Here is an 18,538-nt window from a genome sequence, read left to right as displayed (position 1 = left end):
GCCTCCTTGCACTTACCCAAAGCTGTGCTGCCCTAGCTACACTTACTCAGAGCTATACTGCCCTGATCGCACTTCCCCCTTTCTTCTGCCTTGCACACACCCCCTCCTTCCCCTTACACCATGCCTAGCAGGTTTGTTTGTCTTGTACTCCCTTTATCTTCCCTCCCTTGTCTTGCGGCACCTAGAAACACTGTGTATAGGTGCGTTATACATTCCATATCATATCATATCATATATTGCAGTGGACCTCCAGGAACTATGTCTAATTCCAAATGTGGCTGAATTCATTAAAAACTGTTTCACCTGCCAGTGGAACACCACCAGGCATACACTCAAAACAATAAAGTCAACACTGCCACGCTTCTCCAACATCTACCTATCGATTTTGTAGACATGATTATCAGGTGTAACAGCTTTAACTATTGGATTGTTGTGGTATGCCAATTCCCGTATTGGGTTGAGGTAGGACCATTTTCCCATGATGAGGCCAAATCAGCAGCTAGATTTCTAGTATGCACGTTATTGGGGTGTTTAAGAGGTGTAAAGGTCCAACAATGGACAATATTTTTTCAACAACCTCTTCAAAGAGATAACCTCCCTTTTGCGCATAACACAAGTTATTCTCTATGTTCCACCCCAGGCCAACGGAAGAGAAGCACCTCAATGGCTTGCTTAAAGAACGACTTACGAAGATAAATGTGTGAAATGCTTCGCAAAAGCTGGCTGCACTGCTTGCCGCTTGCTTTGTTTGCTTTGAGTAAACAGCCTAGCTCTGATCACCACCTCACTCCAGAAATGATTATTAGAGTCAGGCAGTTGCAAACACTGCTCACTCCTGCGTGTACAATCTCAAATGCTGTTAGCTCTGCAGAATTGCTGCGGAGGAATTCCAGGGGTATCTTAAAGAACCTACCAATTCCTTAAAATGCATCTCGAGACAGAATGCACCTAGCAAAAGCTGGCCACCTGCATAATCTGCAGAGACCCCAACACCACAAGAGGAAGAGTCCCTACTGCAGCAGGCACCACTGTATCCAAGGAAGAAGATTTTCATTAAGAACTTTACGAGGAAATGGAATGAGCCCTGATTTAAGGGACCTTTCACAGTCAACTATGCAACCCCGACGGCAGTCAAGGTGGAGGGCCGGCAGGTATGGATCCTTACCTCCAACATCTGCAGTGACAAAGACAACACCCCCCTTCCAGGGGAAGACAAGGGGGGAGAGCAAAAGGAAGTGTACTCCAACTGACTGTTACAATGTTAACTCTGTTTCCTCTTTTCAGGAGGCCAGTACACAGGACCTGGAGGAATGTGGACATTTGGGAATTATGTATTATGGTTTCTTGCTGTTTTCTTTGTTCTCTCTCCTCCTTTCCTTTACTCAAAATAAAATGGGGTTTGTTATGTTGATGTAGATGTAGCAAAGACTGTTGGTATGTCAGTGACCAGATGTAAAAGGGATATGTTAACATCTGGGTTGTTTTTGGGAAGGGGTAGAGGAGAGCATCACACTGACACCGACAACATGTGGTACAACCATATGCGGGCAGTGGGAATAGAGAGGGCAAATTATTATTATTATTATTAGTAGTAGTACTAGTAGTAGTATTAGTATTATTATGAGTATGTATTTATTTATTTATCATTATGCACAACATACCCACAGGCCTCAGTGCGCATAGATAACATAAAAAGGACAATAAGCCATATAGTCAGGCAGGGGGGTCAGTGAGATAGTGGATTAGATCATCCTCAGCCTTGTTTTAGGTTGAACAGATGAGTCATAATGGATCTCTGAAATTCAACCAGTGATCAAGATGCTCTCATTGAAAGAGGGAGTGCATTCCACTCCCTTTGTGCTTTTTCGTCAAAGCTTACTCCCCCAAATATAGACAGCTGGAGCGCAAAATACACCTGGGATGGTTGATAGTCAAGTGGTCAATCAGATATTGAGGGGCACTGGTTGTCCAGCATTTGTATGTCTGTAACAACACTTTATGAGTGATCCTGTGTTTCTCAGGTAGCCAATTTAAGGCGTAGTCACGTGATCACATTTAGATGGCCATGAATAGCATGCACCACACCATTTTGTGTGGTTTGAAGAGAATTCATTATTTATTTATTACATTTTATTGTGCATTTGTAAGGCGCTTATACATCAAGTAAATTGTGTTTCAAAGCGCACACACTGCAACAGGTAGGGAACATGGGAATTAAATAAATATAACAATAAGAGATAGAGGCATCCCTACTATACCTTGTGAGCATTCAGAACATGCAAATGCAGAGAGAGGGAGGGAAGAGGGAGTGGGGGAGAGGGGTAAATGCTAGATGTATCAAGAGGAAACTGCTAGGGAGTGAGCAACTGTAAGTGCATAGGCAGAGTGGTCAGTTATCAATTAATAAGTATGTGCAGGTATCTGGTGGCATAGGCCATTGGGTGCCAAGTCAAAGTGCTAGGAGGGGCAGAGACTTTATGCAGTTGGGTTTGGGAGGCCAGGACCCGGGAGGACATGTAAGGTCCCTTTTCACCAATCTCAGCAACTGTTGGATTTAGCAGAAGAGGGAGGAAGGGAAGGATAAGGTGAAAAGGAGAGTGTTGAGGTGCTCTCGGAATTCGAGAAGATCTGGCTCAAGATGAAGAGGAAGATGGACGCTGTTCCATAGGAGTGAGCCTGCTGAGGAAAGAGATTGGCCACCAGCTTGTTGTTTAACAAAGTGCTTAACACACAGAGAGTTGGTGCCAGAGGAACATAAAGATCTGGAGGGAGAGTATTTAGTGAGAGCGAGTTGTAGATAGCATGGTCCCTGGCCCCAGACAGTCTTGTGGATGAAACCGAGGGAGTTGAATGGGATACTTGCAGCAACCTGGAGCCAGTGGAGAGTTTTAAGGCTGGAGAGATGTGGTCCCTGGGCTTAAGGCCAAGGATAAGTCTTGCAGCCCTATTCTGAATTAGCTGGAGGGGTCGTAGTGAAGACAGACATAGATTAAGAAGAGGCTATTGCAGTAGTCTAGCCTACAAAAAAAACATAGCTCTAGAGACATTGAGCTTCTGGGAGAAAGTGAGGACAGAAAGGATTCCTTTGTGGATGTGGAGTGGAAAGTGGGACTTCTTGCAAAGGGCCTGAATGTGAGGGATGAAGGAAAGAGATGAGTTGAAGATGACTCCAAGGTTTCTGGTTTCAAATGAAGGCGAAAGGGGAGAGCCCATAGATAATGTACAGAGCGAGAGACAGAAAGAGTGAGCAGGAATCCCAATCAGAAGGTTTTCCGTCTTGCTGGCATAGAGGCAGAGATGACTGGAAGTACAACGGGACTGCATGGCAGACAGGCAGTTATAAATGAAGGAGGCATTAAGAAGAACATCAGAGGGAAATTTCAAGAAGAGTTGTGCATCATCTTCATAATACTGGGGGTTTGAGGAGAAGGAGGAAATGAGGTGTGCAAGCTGAGCAAGGTTGTTTTTAAAGAGCCACAGATAAAGGTTAGAGCCCTGAGGGATGAAGCAGGTGGAGATAGAGGTGGAGAAAGAGCCCAGAGTAACCTGGGATGGATGATCACTGATGAAGGAGATCAGCCTGTCCAGTGCCCGCTCCGAGTTACCTAGGGAACTGTTGATTAGTTTTATGTGGATGGAGTGGTTGACCATATCAAATGCAGAGGAGAGATCACGTAGAATGAGATCGGCTGGAGAGTTGGAGTCAAGAGATGTGAGCAACTCTTCACTGGTGTTCAGAAGAGCAGTTTCTGTGCCACTGGATGCTCAGAGTCCAGATTGATAGTCATGGAGACAACCAACAAGTTCAGTGTGCAGAGTCAGTTGGGGGAAGACCAGCTTCTCCAAGAGTTCTCCAAAGAAGAGGGTGATAGATATGGGGCGGTAACTTGTGATGTTAGCTTGTGATGTTCAGAGAGGACTATCACAATAGTCAAGCCTTGTTTTGACCAGGGCAGTGGCTAGTAAAGTTCTATTACTGGTCGATAAATAGGTTCTTATTTGATGCAGTCATTTTGTGACATAGCCACAAGAGGATTGGATGTGGGAGACATGGGGCTTCATTGATAGTTCTGCATCCATGTACACCCCCAATGTCCTTACACATCGGAATCAAGTGATCTTGCGGCCCATGATGTTAAAACTCTCACAAAGGAGGTGATGGTGGGGAGTGATTGAGCATTCTCGATTGCCACTCTAGATGTTCGACTGCTGACAAATGACTCAATCCATTGTGGGCTCTCTCAGAGCACCATGCAATGTCTTTCAATCTGTCAGGAGAAGGTTGTGATTCACAAGATTGAAGACTGCTGAGAGGCCCAATAGCATAAGCAGATCAGGATGCCCCCTTTTCACAATACTTGCAAGATTAAATTTCCGATCTAGTAGAAATGTTTCCATCCCATACCTGGCTCTAAATCCTGATTGATGGGTACCTAGGATCTTTTTATATTCCCCAAATTCCTGGAGTTGCAAATATGCAACCCGATCTAAGATTTAGAGGAAGAATGGGACATTAATTATTGGGTGATTTCTTTTTTTATACCAATTATGGATCCATGGTGCTCTTTAAAAAAAAAAGCCAGGCTCCATGCCTCCTTAGGGGATAATGGAACAATACTCCACCTGAAGGAGATGTTCACCATCCTCGTAATCCACAGAACCAACAGATTGAGGGACCCTTTAAGGATATTGGCAGGTTGGTTTTAAATTGGAAACTATGATATGAATCTCAGCTTCTGTACAGTGTTTAAAGTCAAACTTGGGCAATGGCGAATTGGGGACTGAGGTAACAGGAGTCTGGGCTGCTTTGTTATCCTCAGTAAGGCTCATGAGACTAGTTTAATGATCAATGATAGCTTGTTGATGGCCAGTAATTTTGTTAATGAACTCATTTTGCACCTCCTGACATCAAGCTGAATACTAGTAATGGGTGGCAAGGCAGAGGTTTTTTCCCCAAACACCTTTTGAATTGCAAAGTGCTCAGTAGAGATGGATTTTGCATTGTTGATTCTTAGGTTATAGTTCTTATATTTAGCCTCCATGATGGTAATTAAATGTTTTCACAGAATCTTTGTATGTTTTAAGGGTATTTGGACAAGGATTATTTCACCAATCCCACTCCAAGGCTTTCTTCTGACCCGAATTATGTTATCACCAAACCAGGAGTTCTGGTTTGATCATATTGATTTTTCCAGTGATAATGCCTCTATAGTAGATGAAATGGCATCAGAGAGATACATAACCAGATTAGTGTTGTTGTCAAACTATTCTTGAGAGTGTAGCCTGGATGCCAGGGATGCCAAGGATTTCAGGGCAATGACATTCATAAAATTCCTACACTTTTTCTGAGTTCTGGGTTGTTTTTCCACCTTAATTGGCATTGCCGGAAGTTACATCATAGTGTTGACCATTAAATGATCAGACCATGGGCACAGCAGTGTAGAAATGTGTGTGACATGAAGATTGTGTCTCAAAACACAATCAAGTGCATAACCATCACTATGGGTCTGTTCCTTCACCAATTGAGTGTAGCCAATGGCCCCAAGAGCCGAGAGAAGGGATGAGACCTGTGTGTCCTGTTCACCTTCAGCCCAAAGATTACAATCACCTAGTACAATCACTGGTGATTGAGGGTTAGTGATGTTGTTCAAGAGAGCAAGGAGATTTTCTTCAAATTAGGGGAAGATTTTGGGTGGCTTATATAAGGTCAGAATATTCATGAATATATTTGGGTAGACTTTCATTTTAATTAGAAGACTTTTGCAGCCCTCCAGATTTGTGGATTTGGTAGGGAAGCAAATGGCACGTTTTACGCATGCTCCATTATACCACATGTGATGGGCACACCCAAACCTTTTTATCCCACAGGAAATACCAACACAGACAGCACAGTGTTTAGTTCATCAGGGTTTTTGCAAAAGTAGGGGGCTGTTCCTGGAACATAAGGTCCAATGAGAGTGGGTGGAAGAGGGTGATGTTGTTTATAAGGATAACTACATCAAACTCAAAAAGATGTCAGAGAATGATGGAAACAAAAGATGTGTAGTATTAAAGGGAGTGAGAAAGGGGGACTATCATTTACAACACACACTGTTCTGTGAGAATGAAGCAGGTCAAGAATTGCCCTGGTATAGAACGCGGCCACGGCTGATTATTGAGGGAACAGTTTTGCATAATGATGAGTCGGTGGGTGGAAGGGTTGGTAGGACGAGGGTAAAAGGATTACTGGGGGTTTCTAAAGAAGTAGCCGTACATATTAACAGTACGCGTTTTAGCATCTGGGAAAGCAATGTTCAAGCATTGACCTGGATCGACAAAAGTAAGCAACCAGTAAAAATGAATGCCCTCACACAATCTTCCTTATGCTTTTGATCCAAGGGGAGCATCAATATGGACACCAACAAAGCATGCAAGTGGACAATGGAGCTCCCAAGCCTATGAGCATGGAAATCAGTGCTCATGGATTACTGTTGGGCCTGTGGCACCCAAGCAGATAACCAGCTGCCATCACACTGGGGTAGACTGTGTTCATCAGTGAAACTGCATTCCCCGCACTTGTAGTGCCTCACTCAGACCGTATATCATTTTATGACCATCCTGATCTTCAAAATGTGCATCACAAACACACCAAGAGGTCCCAGAGGCACAGACGCAGTTATAAATACGGGTCACAGGAATCCACTGATGGGTGAGCAGATTTACCTATGGAGTTTCTCCTGTTTAGTAAAGCGGCAGTGATTTTTACGTCACTTATTGCGCCAAGCATCCAAACTGCTGCAAACACCAAATTGCTGCAGACCACCTGCTGTGAATTACTGAAACTGGCCAATGTCACGAAAAGGGGGTTAATTGCCATCAGGGAAGAGTTGAGGTCAGTTAGGTTGACCACTCTGCAAAATAGATACGTATTAGATATGCTTACAGTGATGGAACGAGGAGTGCATGCGAAGATAGGAAGCAGTTGCTGCACGTCTGTGCCCTCAAATGATGCTGAGAATGGACGATTATCTCGAGCATTAATTGCACTGCACACACTCCACATGACTATGGAAAAGGGCACAAGCAGAGTGGTTTAAGAGGACTGGTTTGATACAATATTTTTGCGAGTGACAGTCTAGCCAACAAATAGCATAAAAGTATTTGTCCTGATTCTCGTAGTGGCTATTTTTCTCTGTGCTTGCCAAATGGGGTTGAGATGTTGTAAGGGAGTGTGTATAAGGGTAAAAATATGCTGAAATTCACAGACAAACTGTTGCAGGGCACCACAACCCTGCCCAAAAAATATATGTATATACAACGGACCACTGGACGGGGGAACTAGAGAACCACATTGTTCAGATATGTGATCCAATTGGTCCCTATCTAGCCCTTCTCCAGGCCCTGAAAATAACAAATAATTTTGTGTGGATTGTCATGGTGTTGTTTCATAACTTGTACAGCCAAGGTGTATGCGGGAAGTGGTGGACATTTACATAGGGTTTGGAAAGAGAAGAGAGAGAGAGAGTAGCATGGGTTATCAGTTAGTACATCAACTGAAGGGGGAGTGTAAAGATGCAAATCCAGCGTCACAAAGGGGAGGCCAAGTAGAGGCTACAAAACATATCTTAGCAAGGCCTTAGGCCTGGGTAGTGATTTTGTGGTGACATAGTTTTGTAATGTGACAGGGTAATAAGAATACATATAGTTGTGGCTCTCATAAGGGAGTTGTCAGGTTGAGGCCTATGCAGAAAAACACAAGCACATAGAGGTGGTTTTTAGAGGGAACTTTGGTTAGCACACTGTTATTGTTAGGAGAAAGGACAGGTAGGTGGGGCTTGGTTTTATTGAGTACATTGAACTCTATTAACTAGCATTGTTAGTTGCTGCAAGGAACAAGAGGACGGCCATATTGGAGATGTCCAGTGTTAAAGGTTGCTGGGTATGATGGTTTTATGATGGTTTACCTAAAGACAGTGATATCCTTATAACTTGTATTATCGCTGTTGGGCAGAAAATCTCATGGAACAAAGGACAGGATGGAAAGTGTTAGGAAAGATTTCATAACTGTATGTAATTTTCCCTCCATGTGGCAACCCCCAACCTTTTTGCTGCCGTTTTACACCCTGATCTAGACTTTGCCAGAGAAGCGCAGCCTTCTGCCGCACTCCTCTGGGCTTTCGCTCAATTCTTATGTGGAAACTGACATGCCCTTAAGACAGTCAGTACTGGGAGACTTTGTTTTCCCTTAGTTCTTTCCTCATGCTGCAGCTTTTGTGCAACATGAAACAAGAGTGCACTGTAACTTACTTTACTGCGCTCTTGGGTCTCTAGTCATTCGAAAGGCCCTAGAAACTCTCGCTGGACTTATTATGAACTGTGCAAGTGTGTCACGGACAGGACAGGTGGCAGCTATCATTCTCTTGTGTTTTGAACCCTTTTTTGCCATGTTATCTGCACTTACCGCGTTTGGCACGAATAGGTGGCCTGGCTCCCAAAATGGCCATGCCAAGAGGTTCTTTGTCCTGTCCTCTGACCGTCTTGCCCCTTCACCTTCCCTAGGTCGAGCCGACCCGGGTCTGTCCTTATTTGGTCATGCACTTTCCCGCGAAACCCAAAGCCTGTGTGTGCCTCCAGGATGTGGGCTGGGATGTCTGTTCCCAATACACATCCTGGGTGCCAGATAGTCTGGAGTGTCCTGAATGCCTGGTACCACTGTGGTCCGTGATAGGTCAACGTATGGTGTGAGTGTTTGTGAGCAGATCCCCCATTGGGTCCTCTCCGTTTTGGCGCAAAGGGAACTTTGGATAAGAGGAGGCTGAAAACACCACTACCAGGTCGATCTCCTGAGTTCACACCGAACAAGGGATAAGGAGCCAAGTATCCTGCAACACGAAGCTGAGTCGAGGAACCGCTGGTGACCCGCTGAAGGTTTGGCACCCTGAACCGCTGTCATCCTGCGAGACCCCTCTGCATCTGATCATCCTAAAAGGTCAGCGAAGGCACTCTGACCCATTGGAATAGTGGGATCAACTATTCCCGGCACCTTCATCAAACCCTGCAAGAAAGCCTCTTCGGAAGTGTCCCTGGGCCAACCAGTGCGCTGACCAGCTTACGCAGGACGCTTTGCTCTGTCACCGCCGCCGTTTCGGGGAAGCCCTTGAAACTTGGTCCACTGCTTGCTCTACGTCCACGCCACCCTCACACCGAATTTCGTACACTTGGCAATCCCAGGTCTGAGTAAACACAGTTGCTGTGTTGCCCTGCTGTGGTAACAACCTGTGCACGTCCGCTGCATTTGGGACACCCTCGACCCTGCATCCTGCTACACAGAATCTACACGGTGTCGAGATGTCCTGATCATCGCAGCTGAACCTGCCAGCAACGTAAACTGAACCGGAGAAGTCTGGGTCTGCATGCGTCGGGGACCGGTGAGTAGTCCATACCCCAACTGGTGGCCCCTCACGCAGGAGCCTGTTTCTTTTCTACCGCTGTTGCGAAATAGCGACTCTATCCCGCACGCTCACCCTGCCTCTGCCCACAAATGGAGGCCTTGCTTGAGTAGTGGGGACTTGTTCTGCAGAGACCCTATTTTATCCATTGGCACCTGCGCGTGCAGGTACTTTTGAGCATAAGGCTCCTCTCTTCGTAGGGCTCGGACTGCCTCCTAGTTAGGTGTATTTCTGATGTTGCACTGGGTCTAATGATTACTTGCACTGCCTGTTTTCCTCCCTATCTAGGTGGTCTACAAATTATGCGGTCATAACTCTTTAGACCCGTCGGTCTTGTATATATATTGTATTGATTGTGATGTGTTGGTGGTTTACTTTAGTATTATTGTGATTCTTTGCTATGGCCGATGTTACAAAGGCCTTGTAATAAATGTGTCTATATTTTTAACATAACACCTGTCTGGAGTAATTTGTAAGTGTCCTTGCTTTGTGTGCTCATTGAGGTCTTTCAGTCACCCTCACCACTCTTGAGACTTAGGGCCTCATTACACGGTAGGCGGTGAGCCATGGCGCTATTAGCGCCATGGCTCATGCCGGTAAAATACCGGCACCGCCTTGGCGGAAAGGGGATTTACCGCCCCATTCCAAGGTTGGAGGTGCGGTAAATCCCCTTTCCGCCATTGCCCTTCCCCATTCCCATTTCTGCCCCATAGGGCTCTATGGGACTGGGGAAGGCGCTAATTACGGCACCGCAATTTTGCGGTGCCATAATTAGCTCCGAGGTCCCTTAGCGGGTTGGATTTTAACGCCTGCAAGAAGCAGGCGTTAAATCCTCCAACCCGCAAAGGGACCTTGTAGTACGGCGGTAAGGGTTAACGGTCACCGTTGCCATTAACGGTGACCGTTAACCCTTACCGCCGTCCGTGTAATGAGGCCCTTAGTCTTGACCACCGCCATCGCTACCCTGATTGATCTGGCTTGTCCAGAGGTTACCCTGTTCCAAGAAACTAGGCTGGCCTTCTGAAACTCTGCCCCTCCAGGTCAGAGTTCAGAAATCAATCTTAACGGAAAGGGATGCCAAACAGAGTAAAATTAATTGCTGCAAGGGAGAATGGTCTCATGGGCATGAATTTGTTCTACGCACAGCAGGCCTTCCCAGACGATAAACTAATGAATACACAGTGATTGTGAAGGAAACAATACGATGCACTAGAGGGCTCAGATTGCAGCATTGCCACAATATAGAACTAGGGTGGGAGCAACAGAGCCCCCACTGACCAGAGGGCATTTGGATAAGAAAAAAAAGTGTGTGGTAGAATGAATAAACAGATGGAGTTCATTTCTAGCAGCATTGCTGTGCACCCATTGTTTCCATGCAGCTGTTCATTATGAGAAGGTTGGGTACAGAGATGGCAACATGTATCAGCACGGAAGGTGAGGAATGAGCAGGTGTGTGGGCGAGGGGCTAAGGGATCAAATCAGGACTAGGGAATTGCAGTGTTCTTGGGAAAGCAACTAGGTTTTGGCATCTCTGATTTCTACTCATAATTTATTTTGGTGCTTCTCAGTGGGATTCTTTTGTCTGTTGCTGTCTCCAACATAACTGCCCAATCAGCACCCAGCATTCTATTAAATTGTGCTATGAACAATTCCAACCAAACAAAGTGTCATGTTTTGTGCTGACTAGCGCATTAGGTAATGTTCAAGAGTAGGTATGTTTATTTGCCACGGGAAAGGAAACCGCCAGTTAGATTTGTCAGTGTATAGCATTCTTTAGAGGCCTGATTTCAAGATACCAATAAACATGTTATAATTATACTAGCTATTGGGATTTTCTTTGATTTCGAGGTGTAGCCTAGAAGTACAATGTTTAGAAATGGTCCAGTTTAGTGCCACTGATCTGTCTGTTTTTTCTCACAGCTGTTTATTTTTTATAAATCTTGGTTTGGCTTGGAGCTTGTATACTCCATTTTTGACTACTTTTGTATTATTTCTTGGATTACTTGGGGGCCACACCTTTACACATTCCTTCTGATTTCATCCATTTCGTCTGGAGCAAGGTATTCATGGACGTAGCTAGGTGCACCACATATAAGGCATCATTTCAAGTGGATTCATTAGGGTGGAATAAGATAGTGGGTGGTCATTAGTCTGGTGTTTGAGGTTTGAGGCAGAACCTAATATCTTCAGTGGAATGAGCCCTAACTCTTGCCACAAATGATTCTGCAACAAGCTACCTTGCTTGACCTGTGCATCATAATAACAACCCTCATTTGTTTTCATATTACTCAATAAGATCAATTCAGTTCATCTGTTTTTTAATGTCACACAAGATGTAGCCCCCCCTTTAGTCTTCTAATTGCTCTGATTTTGTAGCTTTAAAAAAAGTTATGCAATTCGATCTCAAAGCAGAAATCAAAATGTGAGACATTACAGAACTTCACTTTTGGATATAGAGTGTAATACTCATGTTCATGTAAACTCATCAAAATGGTACTTTAAAAGGAGCACACATGTCTTCTTTTTTATTCTAGATGTCCCATTATGTAAGGCATGTAAGGATGACCCATTATTAAGACCTATACAAATTGATAATGATGTAACGGGGATTGACTAGGAGTGAGTTGAATGCATGTGTGAACTGTAAGAGACAGCATGAGAAAAGCCACGTGGCAAGGTGTAATCTAAACTCTCTCACAAAAGATTTTAAAAAAGATGGTTCAAATGTAGCACAATTGTGCCATTTGAAGCCTCTGCTCTTGCCTGACTTTTCTCTGCCCCACCCTTCACTTTAAAGAGCAGGGGCCCATCTTCAAGGATCAATGGTACAGGTTGCAAATTCTTAATTTCGCTTTACTTCAGAAAATAAATACACATTCATCAGTTTACTCGATTAACAATGGCCTTTACATTTGGAGAATGCCAAAAGCGTGTACAATGTTTCCAGCAAGATAACAGGTGAGGAACATGTAGGATCAGGAGAAGGGATACAAATAGTCAACTGGCTGTTTTCTACCTCAATCTGCTTGAGACTGCATTTCACAGTTTTCAATGCCTTCTTAATCTAAAGAAACATAGCTATCTACCTGCATAGGTTCTGGCCCTAATTCGGCAGACAATGGCTAATTTATCCATAAAACAGACAACAGATAAAAAGAAATAAGACAACGTGGTTGGTCAACGGCATAGATCCCTCCAATTCACTTTTCACCTTTTGCCAATTATTTCAGGTTGGACATGAGGCTATCTCCCTAGTGGGGCTGAAGTGTCTGCTGCTCCATCTGATGGTCAAAATGCTCAATGCCACTCTTAATCCCCATGGCCAGTAACATGACGGTCAAAGGCTTGAACTGCGTAAAGGAATAATCAACAGTCCAGTTATCTTAAATCAATAAGAACAACACTGAGAAGTACGGTCATATTTAAATGGGGAGAGTTTGCTGCTGGGCTTATCCTCTGAAATCGTGGTGCACCTTAGGATGAGTCACACATAAGGCTGATCTCAGATCGCCTTTTCACTCTTCACAGGCTGATACCGCTATTGTCATACCAATTCCATGCAACGCTATATCCATTGTTTAAAAATGTTTCCCTAATGTCACACAAGACTTGCCATTCACATGTATATCCATTTGAAATCGTGTGTTGTGTCCATTTTTATGTTTCAATTACTATTTATCTTAGTCTTAAGTTCTGTTGCTTTTATCTTGCTTCTGTCATTGAAATAAATCTGTGTGCCAGAAATAGAATGAATACCCAGCCATTTTTCACAGCCTATTCTAAAAAGCCTTCTGGCATGGTGTTTACTACCACATTTGCGTAATTCCATAACACTACCATTGAATACAGTGACATATTTAGTAAATCAGTTGTACACGATGTGGCTCATTAATTGAAGCCATTGAATATATGAGGGAATATCTATGCAATAAAATGGCTGTCAGAATGGTTAGGGATATAGGAAAATTGGTATTAATGCTCAGATGCGTGGTAATTTTTCAAACTCTTCCTAGTATGGGATATATCGGGGAACACAATGAATAGGGGGATGCCACCAGCAACATTCGAAAGAAAGACACGTCCTTCTTCATTAGATGTATTTTGACATTAGTATGCCTTTTTTTTAAAGGCTTCAAAATCATAGCCACTAGAAAAGTTAAAGGAGACACACATTAATTGGCATCATTTATACATAATTACAAGGGGCAAATCAGCTGCTGCCTGTGAGCAAGTGAGGTGTACACCTGTTACCTTATACCTGAATCAGAAAGCTTAAAAATAGAGCATATTTGAAGTACCATGTAGCGCCATAGAGAGGTCCTTTAGCAAATCCTTGTGAATTTCTTGTGAGCATCTCAGAGATGCCCCAGTAATCTCAAGATGTGCTCTAGTTTTGCACAGTGTAAGGGAGTAGGTGCAAAACAGAGATATGTATGTAGATTGCTTCCAAAGCCATTATAAACTGAAAGTGCATTGAAAGACAGCATAAGGAAAAGTACCAATTAATATTTTTTAGGTCCGGAAAGGTTTAGCGGATTTCTCCTCCTGGCTATGAAGCATGTCAAATTTCATATTATGGAAAGCAGGGCTGCAGATGAGCAAAATATGTATGTTGCTTTCTTGGTGTGCTCCCCTGTATGCTGCACTGTGCTCTTGGTCAGTCACACAGATAACTATTAAAGGAACATCCATGTTATGTTGCTCTGTTTTTGTCATGAAATGCAGTTTATACAAGATCAGTTTGTGATACATTCTAACAACAATTCCTTACCGAAGCCTGCCGGTGTGTGTTGGACAAAATGCCATGGATCTTCACCTTGTCTTTTTCCATCTGGTCTATGTTCACCCAAAGCTCCCTGCTGGCGGGATCAGATGGGCTGTATGTTCTAGATGTGTAGTAATTATGGTCGGTATCTTCCTGCAGAGATGAAGCAACCGGGTACACAATTTTAAGATATTTCCCAGCTGTTTATAATAATGAATAACATATGTTACAGATTGTTTTATTTCATAAAAGTATCATGACAAGTCGAATAAAATATGTGTATTTCAGGCTCGAAGGTGGATACCAATACCTCCAAAAGATGCATATCAACATTCAATTCTTGTAGCCAGCAACAAAATAATGCAGTGCAATCCATAATATGTCCTTCACTTGCATTACATGACATATGTTCATTACACCTCCATTTGTTCACATAAATCAAATCACCCAGGACATTTCAACCTGTATGTGTGTATGTATGAATGGGATTCACAAAGCGCCAGACTAGCTGTGAAGCGACAGAGTGCTGTACATAGGAATGCACCTAGGGAATTACGAATAAGTGTGCAGCCGCAGCCAGTGCGTTGGGATGCATAGGGTGAGCAGGAAATGGAGAGGTTTGAAGGTGAAGAATTAGGCTTTAGTGGAGTAATTGGTGATTGCTGAAATGTTCTTTGATGAGGATAATCTTTAGACACGTCATGAATTGCAGAAGCCTGTCTTATTAGCATTGGAAACTTCGGGGTCCACAACAGGAAAAAGCTTGTTTCCTTTTTTTTCACTCTTACAGTTCTACGTTTCTGCCCAGGCAATGTTTTGGCTTCTGGCAGTGTGCTGGTCTTCGAAGATGGTGGGCTTCTTGACAGGGTAGAGTACTGTTTGGCTGTGATTGTTTTTAGGTGGGACAGACCATCTTGAACATGATGCATCTTTGCTGGTATAGCCAGTGCAGCTCCTTGAGAATGGGGGTGACATGGGTGATGTTTCTGTGATGATGCATGATGCATGCTGCAGAATTCTGGGTGGCTTTCATGGGGCTCAAGGTGGAATATGGGGGTCATAGCTGGGAGATGGGCAGGGACAGGGATGAAATACCTGAATTCATGGAGGAGATCATACGGGCAGATTTGGTCTTCTTGATATATGTGTCTTGACTAAGAGATCACTCTTGAGTCTAATGTTGAGAGATGTAGCGCTGGGTGAGAGTCGAAGCATGAATTTTCAAACTTCATATCAGTCAAGCAATTCTTAGAATTCTTAGTGAGATCTCCTTGAAGAATTAATTTGCTCTTTGTCTGGTTGAGCTTTAGGTAGACACTAGGTAGTGTTAGGTAGACTCTTGGTATACAGGAGTGGATAAGGTACAGAGACTGTTATAGTTAATAAACGTTGTTCATAATACTGATTTTTGTTGTTGTTGTAAGACCTTTATTCGATAAGTGCCCTCATTACAACACCGGTGCTAAACCATGGCGCTATTAGCACCATGGTTGCTGCTGGTGTTGTAACGGGTCTGCCATGGTTCAATGGGGAATTACCACTCCATTCCAAGGTTGGCGGGTGGTAATTCCCCATTGAACCATGGCCCTTCCCCATTCCCATTTTCGCCCCATAGGGCTCTATGGGAATGGGGAAGACGCTAAGTACAGTACCGCAAATTGCGGTACCGTACTTAGCACCAAGGTCCCTTTGCGGGTCCTTACTTTAACGGCTGATCTAGACCAGCCGTGAAGGTCGGGTCCCGCAAAAGGACCTCGTAATTAGGCGCTAAGTGTTTAACTGCGCCGCAGCCTTTTACGGCGCCGTTAAACACTTAGCGCCAGGCTCGTAATGAGGCCCATGGAGTCAATAGGTACAAACACATGACAGATCAACAATAGTACAAATGATGCAATTCAGTTATAAATGTCTTCTGTTTTTTTAAACCAACTTTATATTTGGATTGAAGGCATACAATTTAATACGACATAACACTTTCAATCAGTTATTGATTACGTTCTGTATCTTTCTTGTGTTCATACCTTTCAGTTTGTTGAAATTTCCTTTGCCTTCGAGGGTTTTCAAGTTTTCCTCTCTCCCCTTCCCCTCAGCCCCCGCCCCCCTCAGCTTTAACCACTACTTTGCAATACAGAGTTCAAAGGATATAAGTTCTTTCCCTGATGGTTAAGTCCCAGATTCTTTATGTCTAGGTGGGTCTCAGATGACATTTGTGTTCCGGAGAAGGCGAGGTTTGAAGAATTGGGCTTCTCTATCCCTCAATCCCTCAAAATTTTCCAGTACTAAGTGCACATATCTTCTCGATGGCCATTACTCCCCAAACCTTGATCCACCATCATGCTGACGTCGGGCCCACTTCGATTTTCCAGTTTTGTGCAAGGGTCATTCTTGCCGCTGACAAGTGAGTGATGAGGGTAGCTGTCGCTCCTGACATTGCATATTTTCCTTCTATGGGGACTCCTAAGAGAATTGTTTTCGGGGACATCAGCAATTCAACTCCAGAAACATCTTTTATGTGGCTTAATATTTCCTTCCAGTAAGCCACAGCTTTAGGACATGTCCACCACATGTGGAATAAATCCCCCCTCTCACCGCAGTTCTTCCAGCAGTTTGGTGAGTATGATGTTGTTATTTTAAGAATGCGATTCGGGGACATATACCATCTAAGGCATTGTTTGTAAGCTGATTCCTTAATCGAAGTGCATCTGGAGGTGCCATGTGCATGTGTCCATATTTGTTTCCATTCCTCCTCCGTTAGCGACTCTTGCATGTCTCTTTCCCAATTCACTTTGTGAAGGAGTCTGTCAGTCGATTGATCGTTGGAGAGCAGTCTGTAGAGTCTGGTGACCCCCGTTGCTGTGTGGCCCTCCTGCAGGGTCAGTTCTAGGCCTAACAGCAATCTTGTGCCCGCCCTCTTCACCGTTGGGTGGCTTATCTAGTGCCTTATTTGTGCGTATCTATAGCGCTCGTTTTCTCCTATGTTGAAATTCTGCAGACAGTCTGTGAAGAGTAATGGAGAACCATCTTTGTACATGTCTCTGAAGTACAGGGTCTCGGTACCCGACCATCCCGTCCAATACTTTCGTTGGAGAACCGGTGTGAAATCTGGGTTGTGCAACAGCAGCGTGTATGGGCCCAATCCACGCGGGATGCGTTTCATTTTCCGGGCTTTGTCCCAGCTTTGCAGTGACCATTTCATTATTTCAAAAAGCTCATCCCCGCTCTCTCGGTTTTCTTCTTTCAGACTCAACAGGGTTATTAGGGGAGTTGAAGAGGCTGATTGTTCAATTCTACACTATCCCTTGTGATTCTCAAGTTTTGCCCACCTCAACATTCACGCTAGTTGTACTGCTAAGATATATCTGTCCATTTCTGGAACTCCCAGGCCGCCCAGGAGCTGGGGGCACATTAGGATTTGTTTCTGAATCCTGGGTTTCTTACCTTGCCATATAAATTCAAATATTGTGTTTTGCAACTCTCGGATCTTAGCTGGTGGTATAGGCATCAGTATTGAACCTATTACTTCGAGAAGACGAGGGAGGATAGTCATTTTGACAGCTGTGATGTGGGTGAACCATGACAGCTCCTGAGATTCCCATCTGAGCACGTCTTCCTGAACTGTTTGCACAGCAGTTATGTTTGCATGATATAGCTTATGTGGTTCTCTAGTAAGGTGGATCCCTATGTATTCCAGTGTTTCCCCCACCAAGCTCATCGGGAATGTCCTCTCCAACGTCTCGGTCACTTCCCTCCTTGCCGTAATGTTCATAGCTTTTATACATGTCTTTTTAAATAAAAATCCAGAACAATCAGATATTTAAAAAAGCCAATCACTGTATAAAACAAGTGCTCTGCTAAATTAAAACACTTAAATCGAGATCATGAGATGCAGGTGGCAATACAAACAGGTAAAACCAGTGTGTCAGACTACATATACCAAAGTCATTTACCTCTTAAGCCACGCCTGAAAAACAATCTTGGGGACACAAAAAACAACACCCAAATTGGTTGTTGATTTACAGAGGTTCATGGCCTTTTGGGTCATGGCTATGATGTGCAAAATAAACAGCAGCTTAAGGTATCTAATTTTTTGGTATTTGGAACTTTCAAAGAAACGCTTAAAATGGAGGATGCTTTCTCCCTCTACACATATGAAAGACAACTAATACCTGTAGGTCTCTCCCAGTGACTTGAGAAAGAATGCAGATGTAGATAGCCAATGCAGAATTTAATATATAAACTCATGAATAAGTAATTCTCAGCCCAGCATTTTTAATATTCAGATACTCTGGGCCATAAAGAAACACAAACTGATTTATAGATAAAGCTGCCTGGTGTATCTTCGTTT

At 43.7% G+C, this 18,538-nt stretch overlaps 1 protein-coding gene across 1 annotated transcript in view; it reads right to left on the bottom strand.

The window, feature by feature from the left end:
* PLXDC2 (plexin domain containing 2) overlaps nt 1–18,538 on the bottom strand; it is a 1,961,518-nt gene that overhangs the window by 961,369 nt on the left and 981,611 nt on the right. The window contains exon 3 of the mRNA XM_069648589.1: nt 14,200–14,346. Coding sequence (XP_069504690.1) covers nt 14,200–14,346 — 147 coding nt within the window. The remainder of the gene's footprint in view (nt 1–14,199; nt 14,347–18,538) is intronic.

The sequence above is a fragment of the Ambystoma mexicanum genome, chromosome 2q (assembly GCF_040938575.1).
Source record: "Ambystoma mexicanum isolate Mex_15411 chromosome 2q, UKY_AmexF1_1, whole genome shotgun sequence".
NCBI classification, from domain to species: Eukaryota; Metazoa; Chordata; class Amphibia; order Caudata; family Ambystomatidae; genus Ambystoma; species Ambystoma mexicanum.
This window is presented reverse-complemented; position numbering and strand designations above follow the sequence as displayed.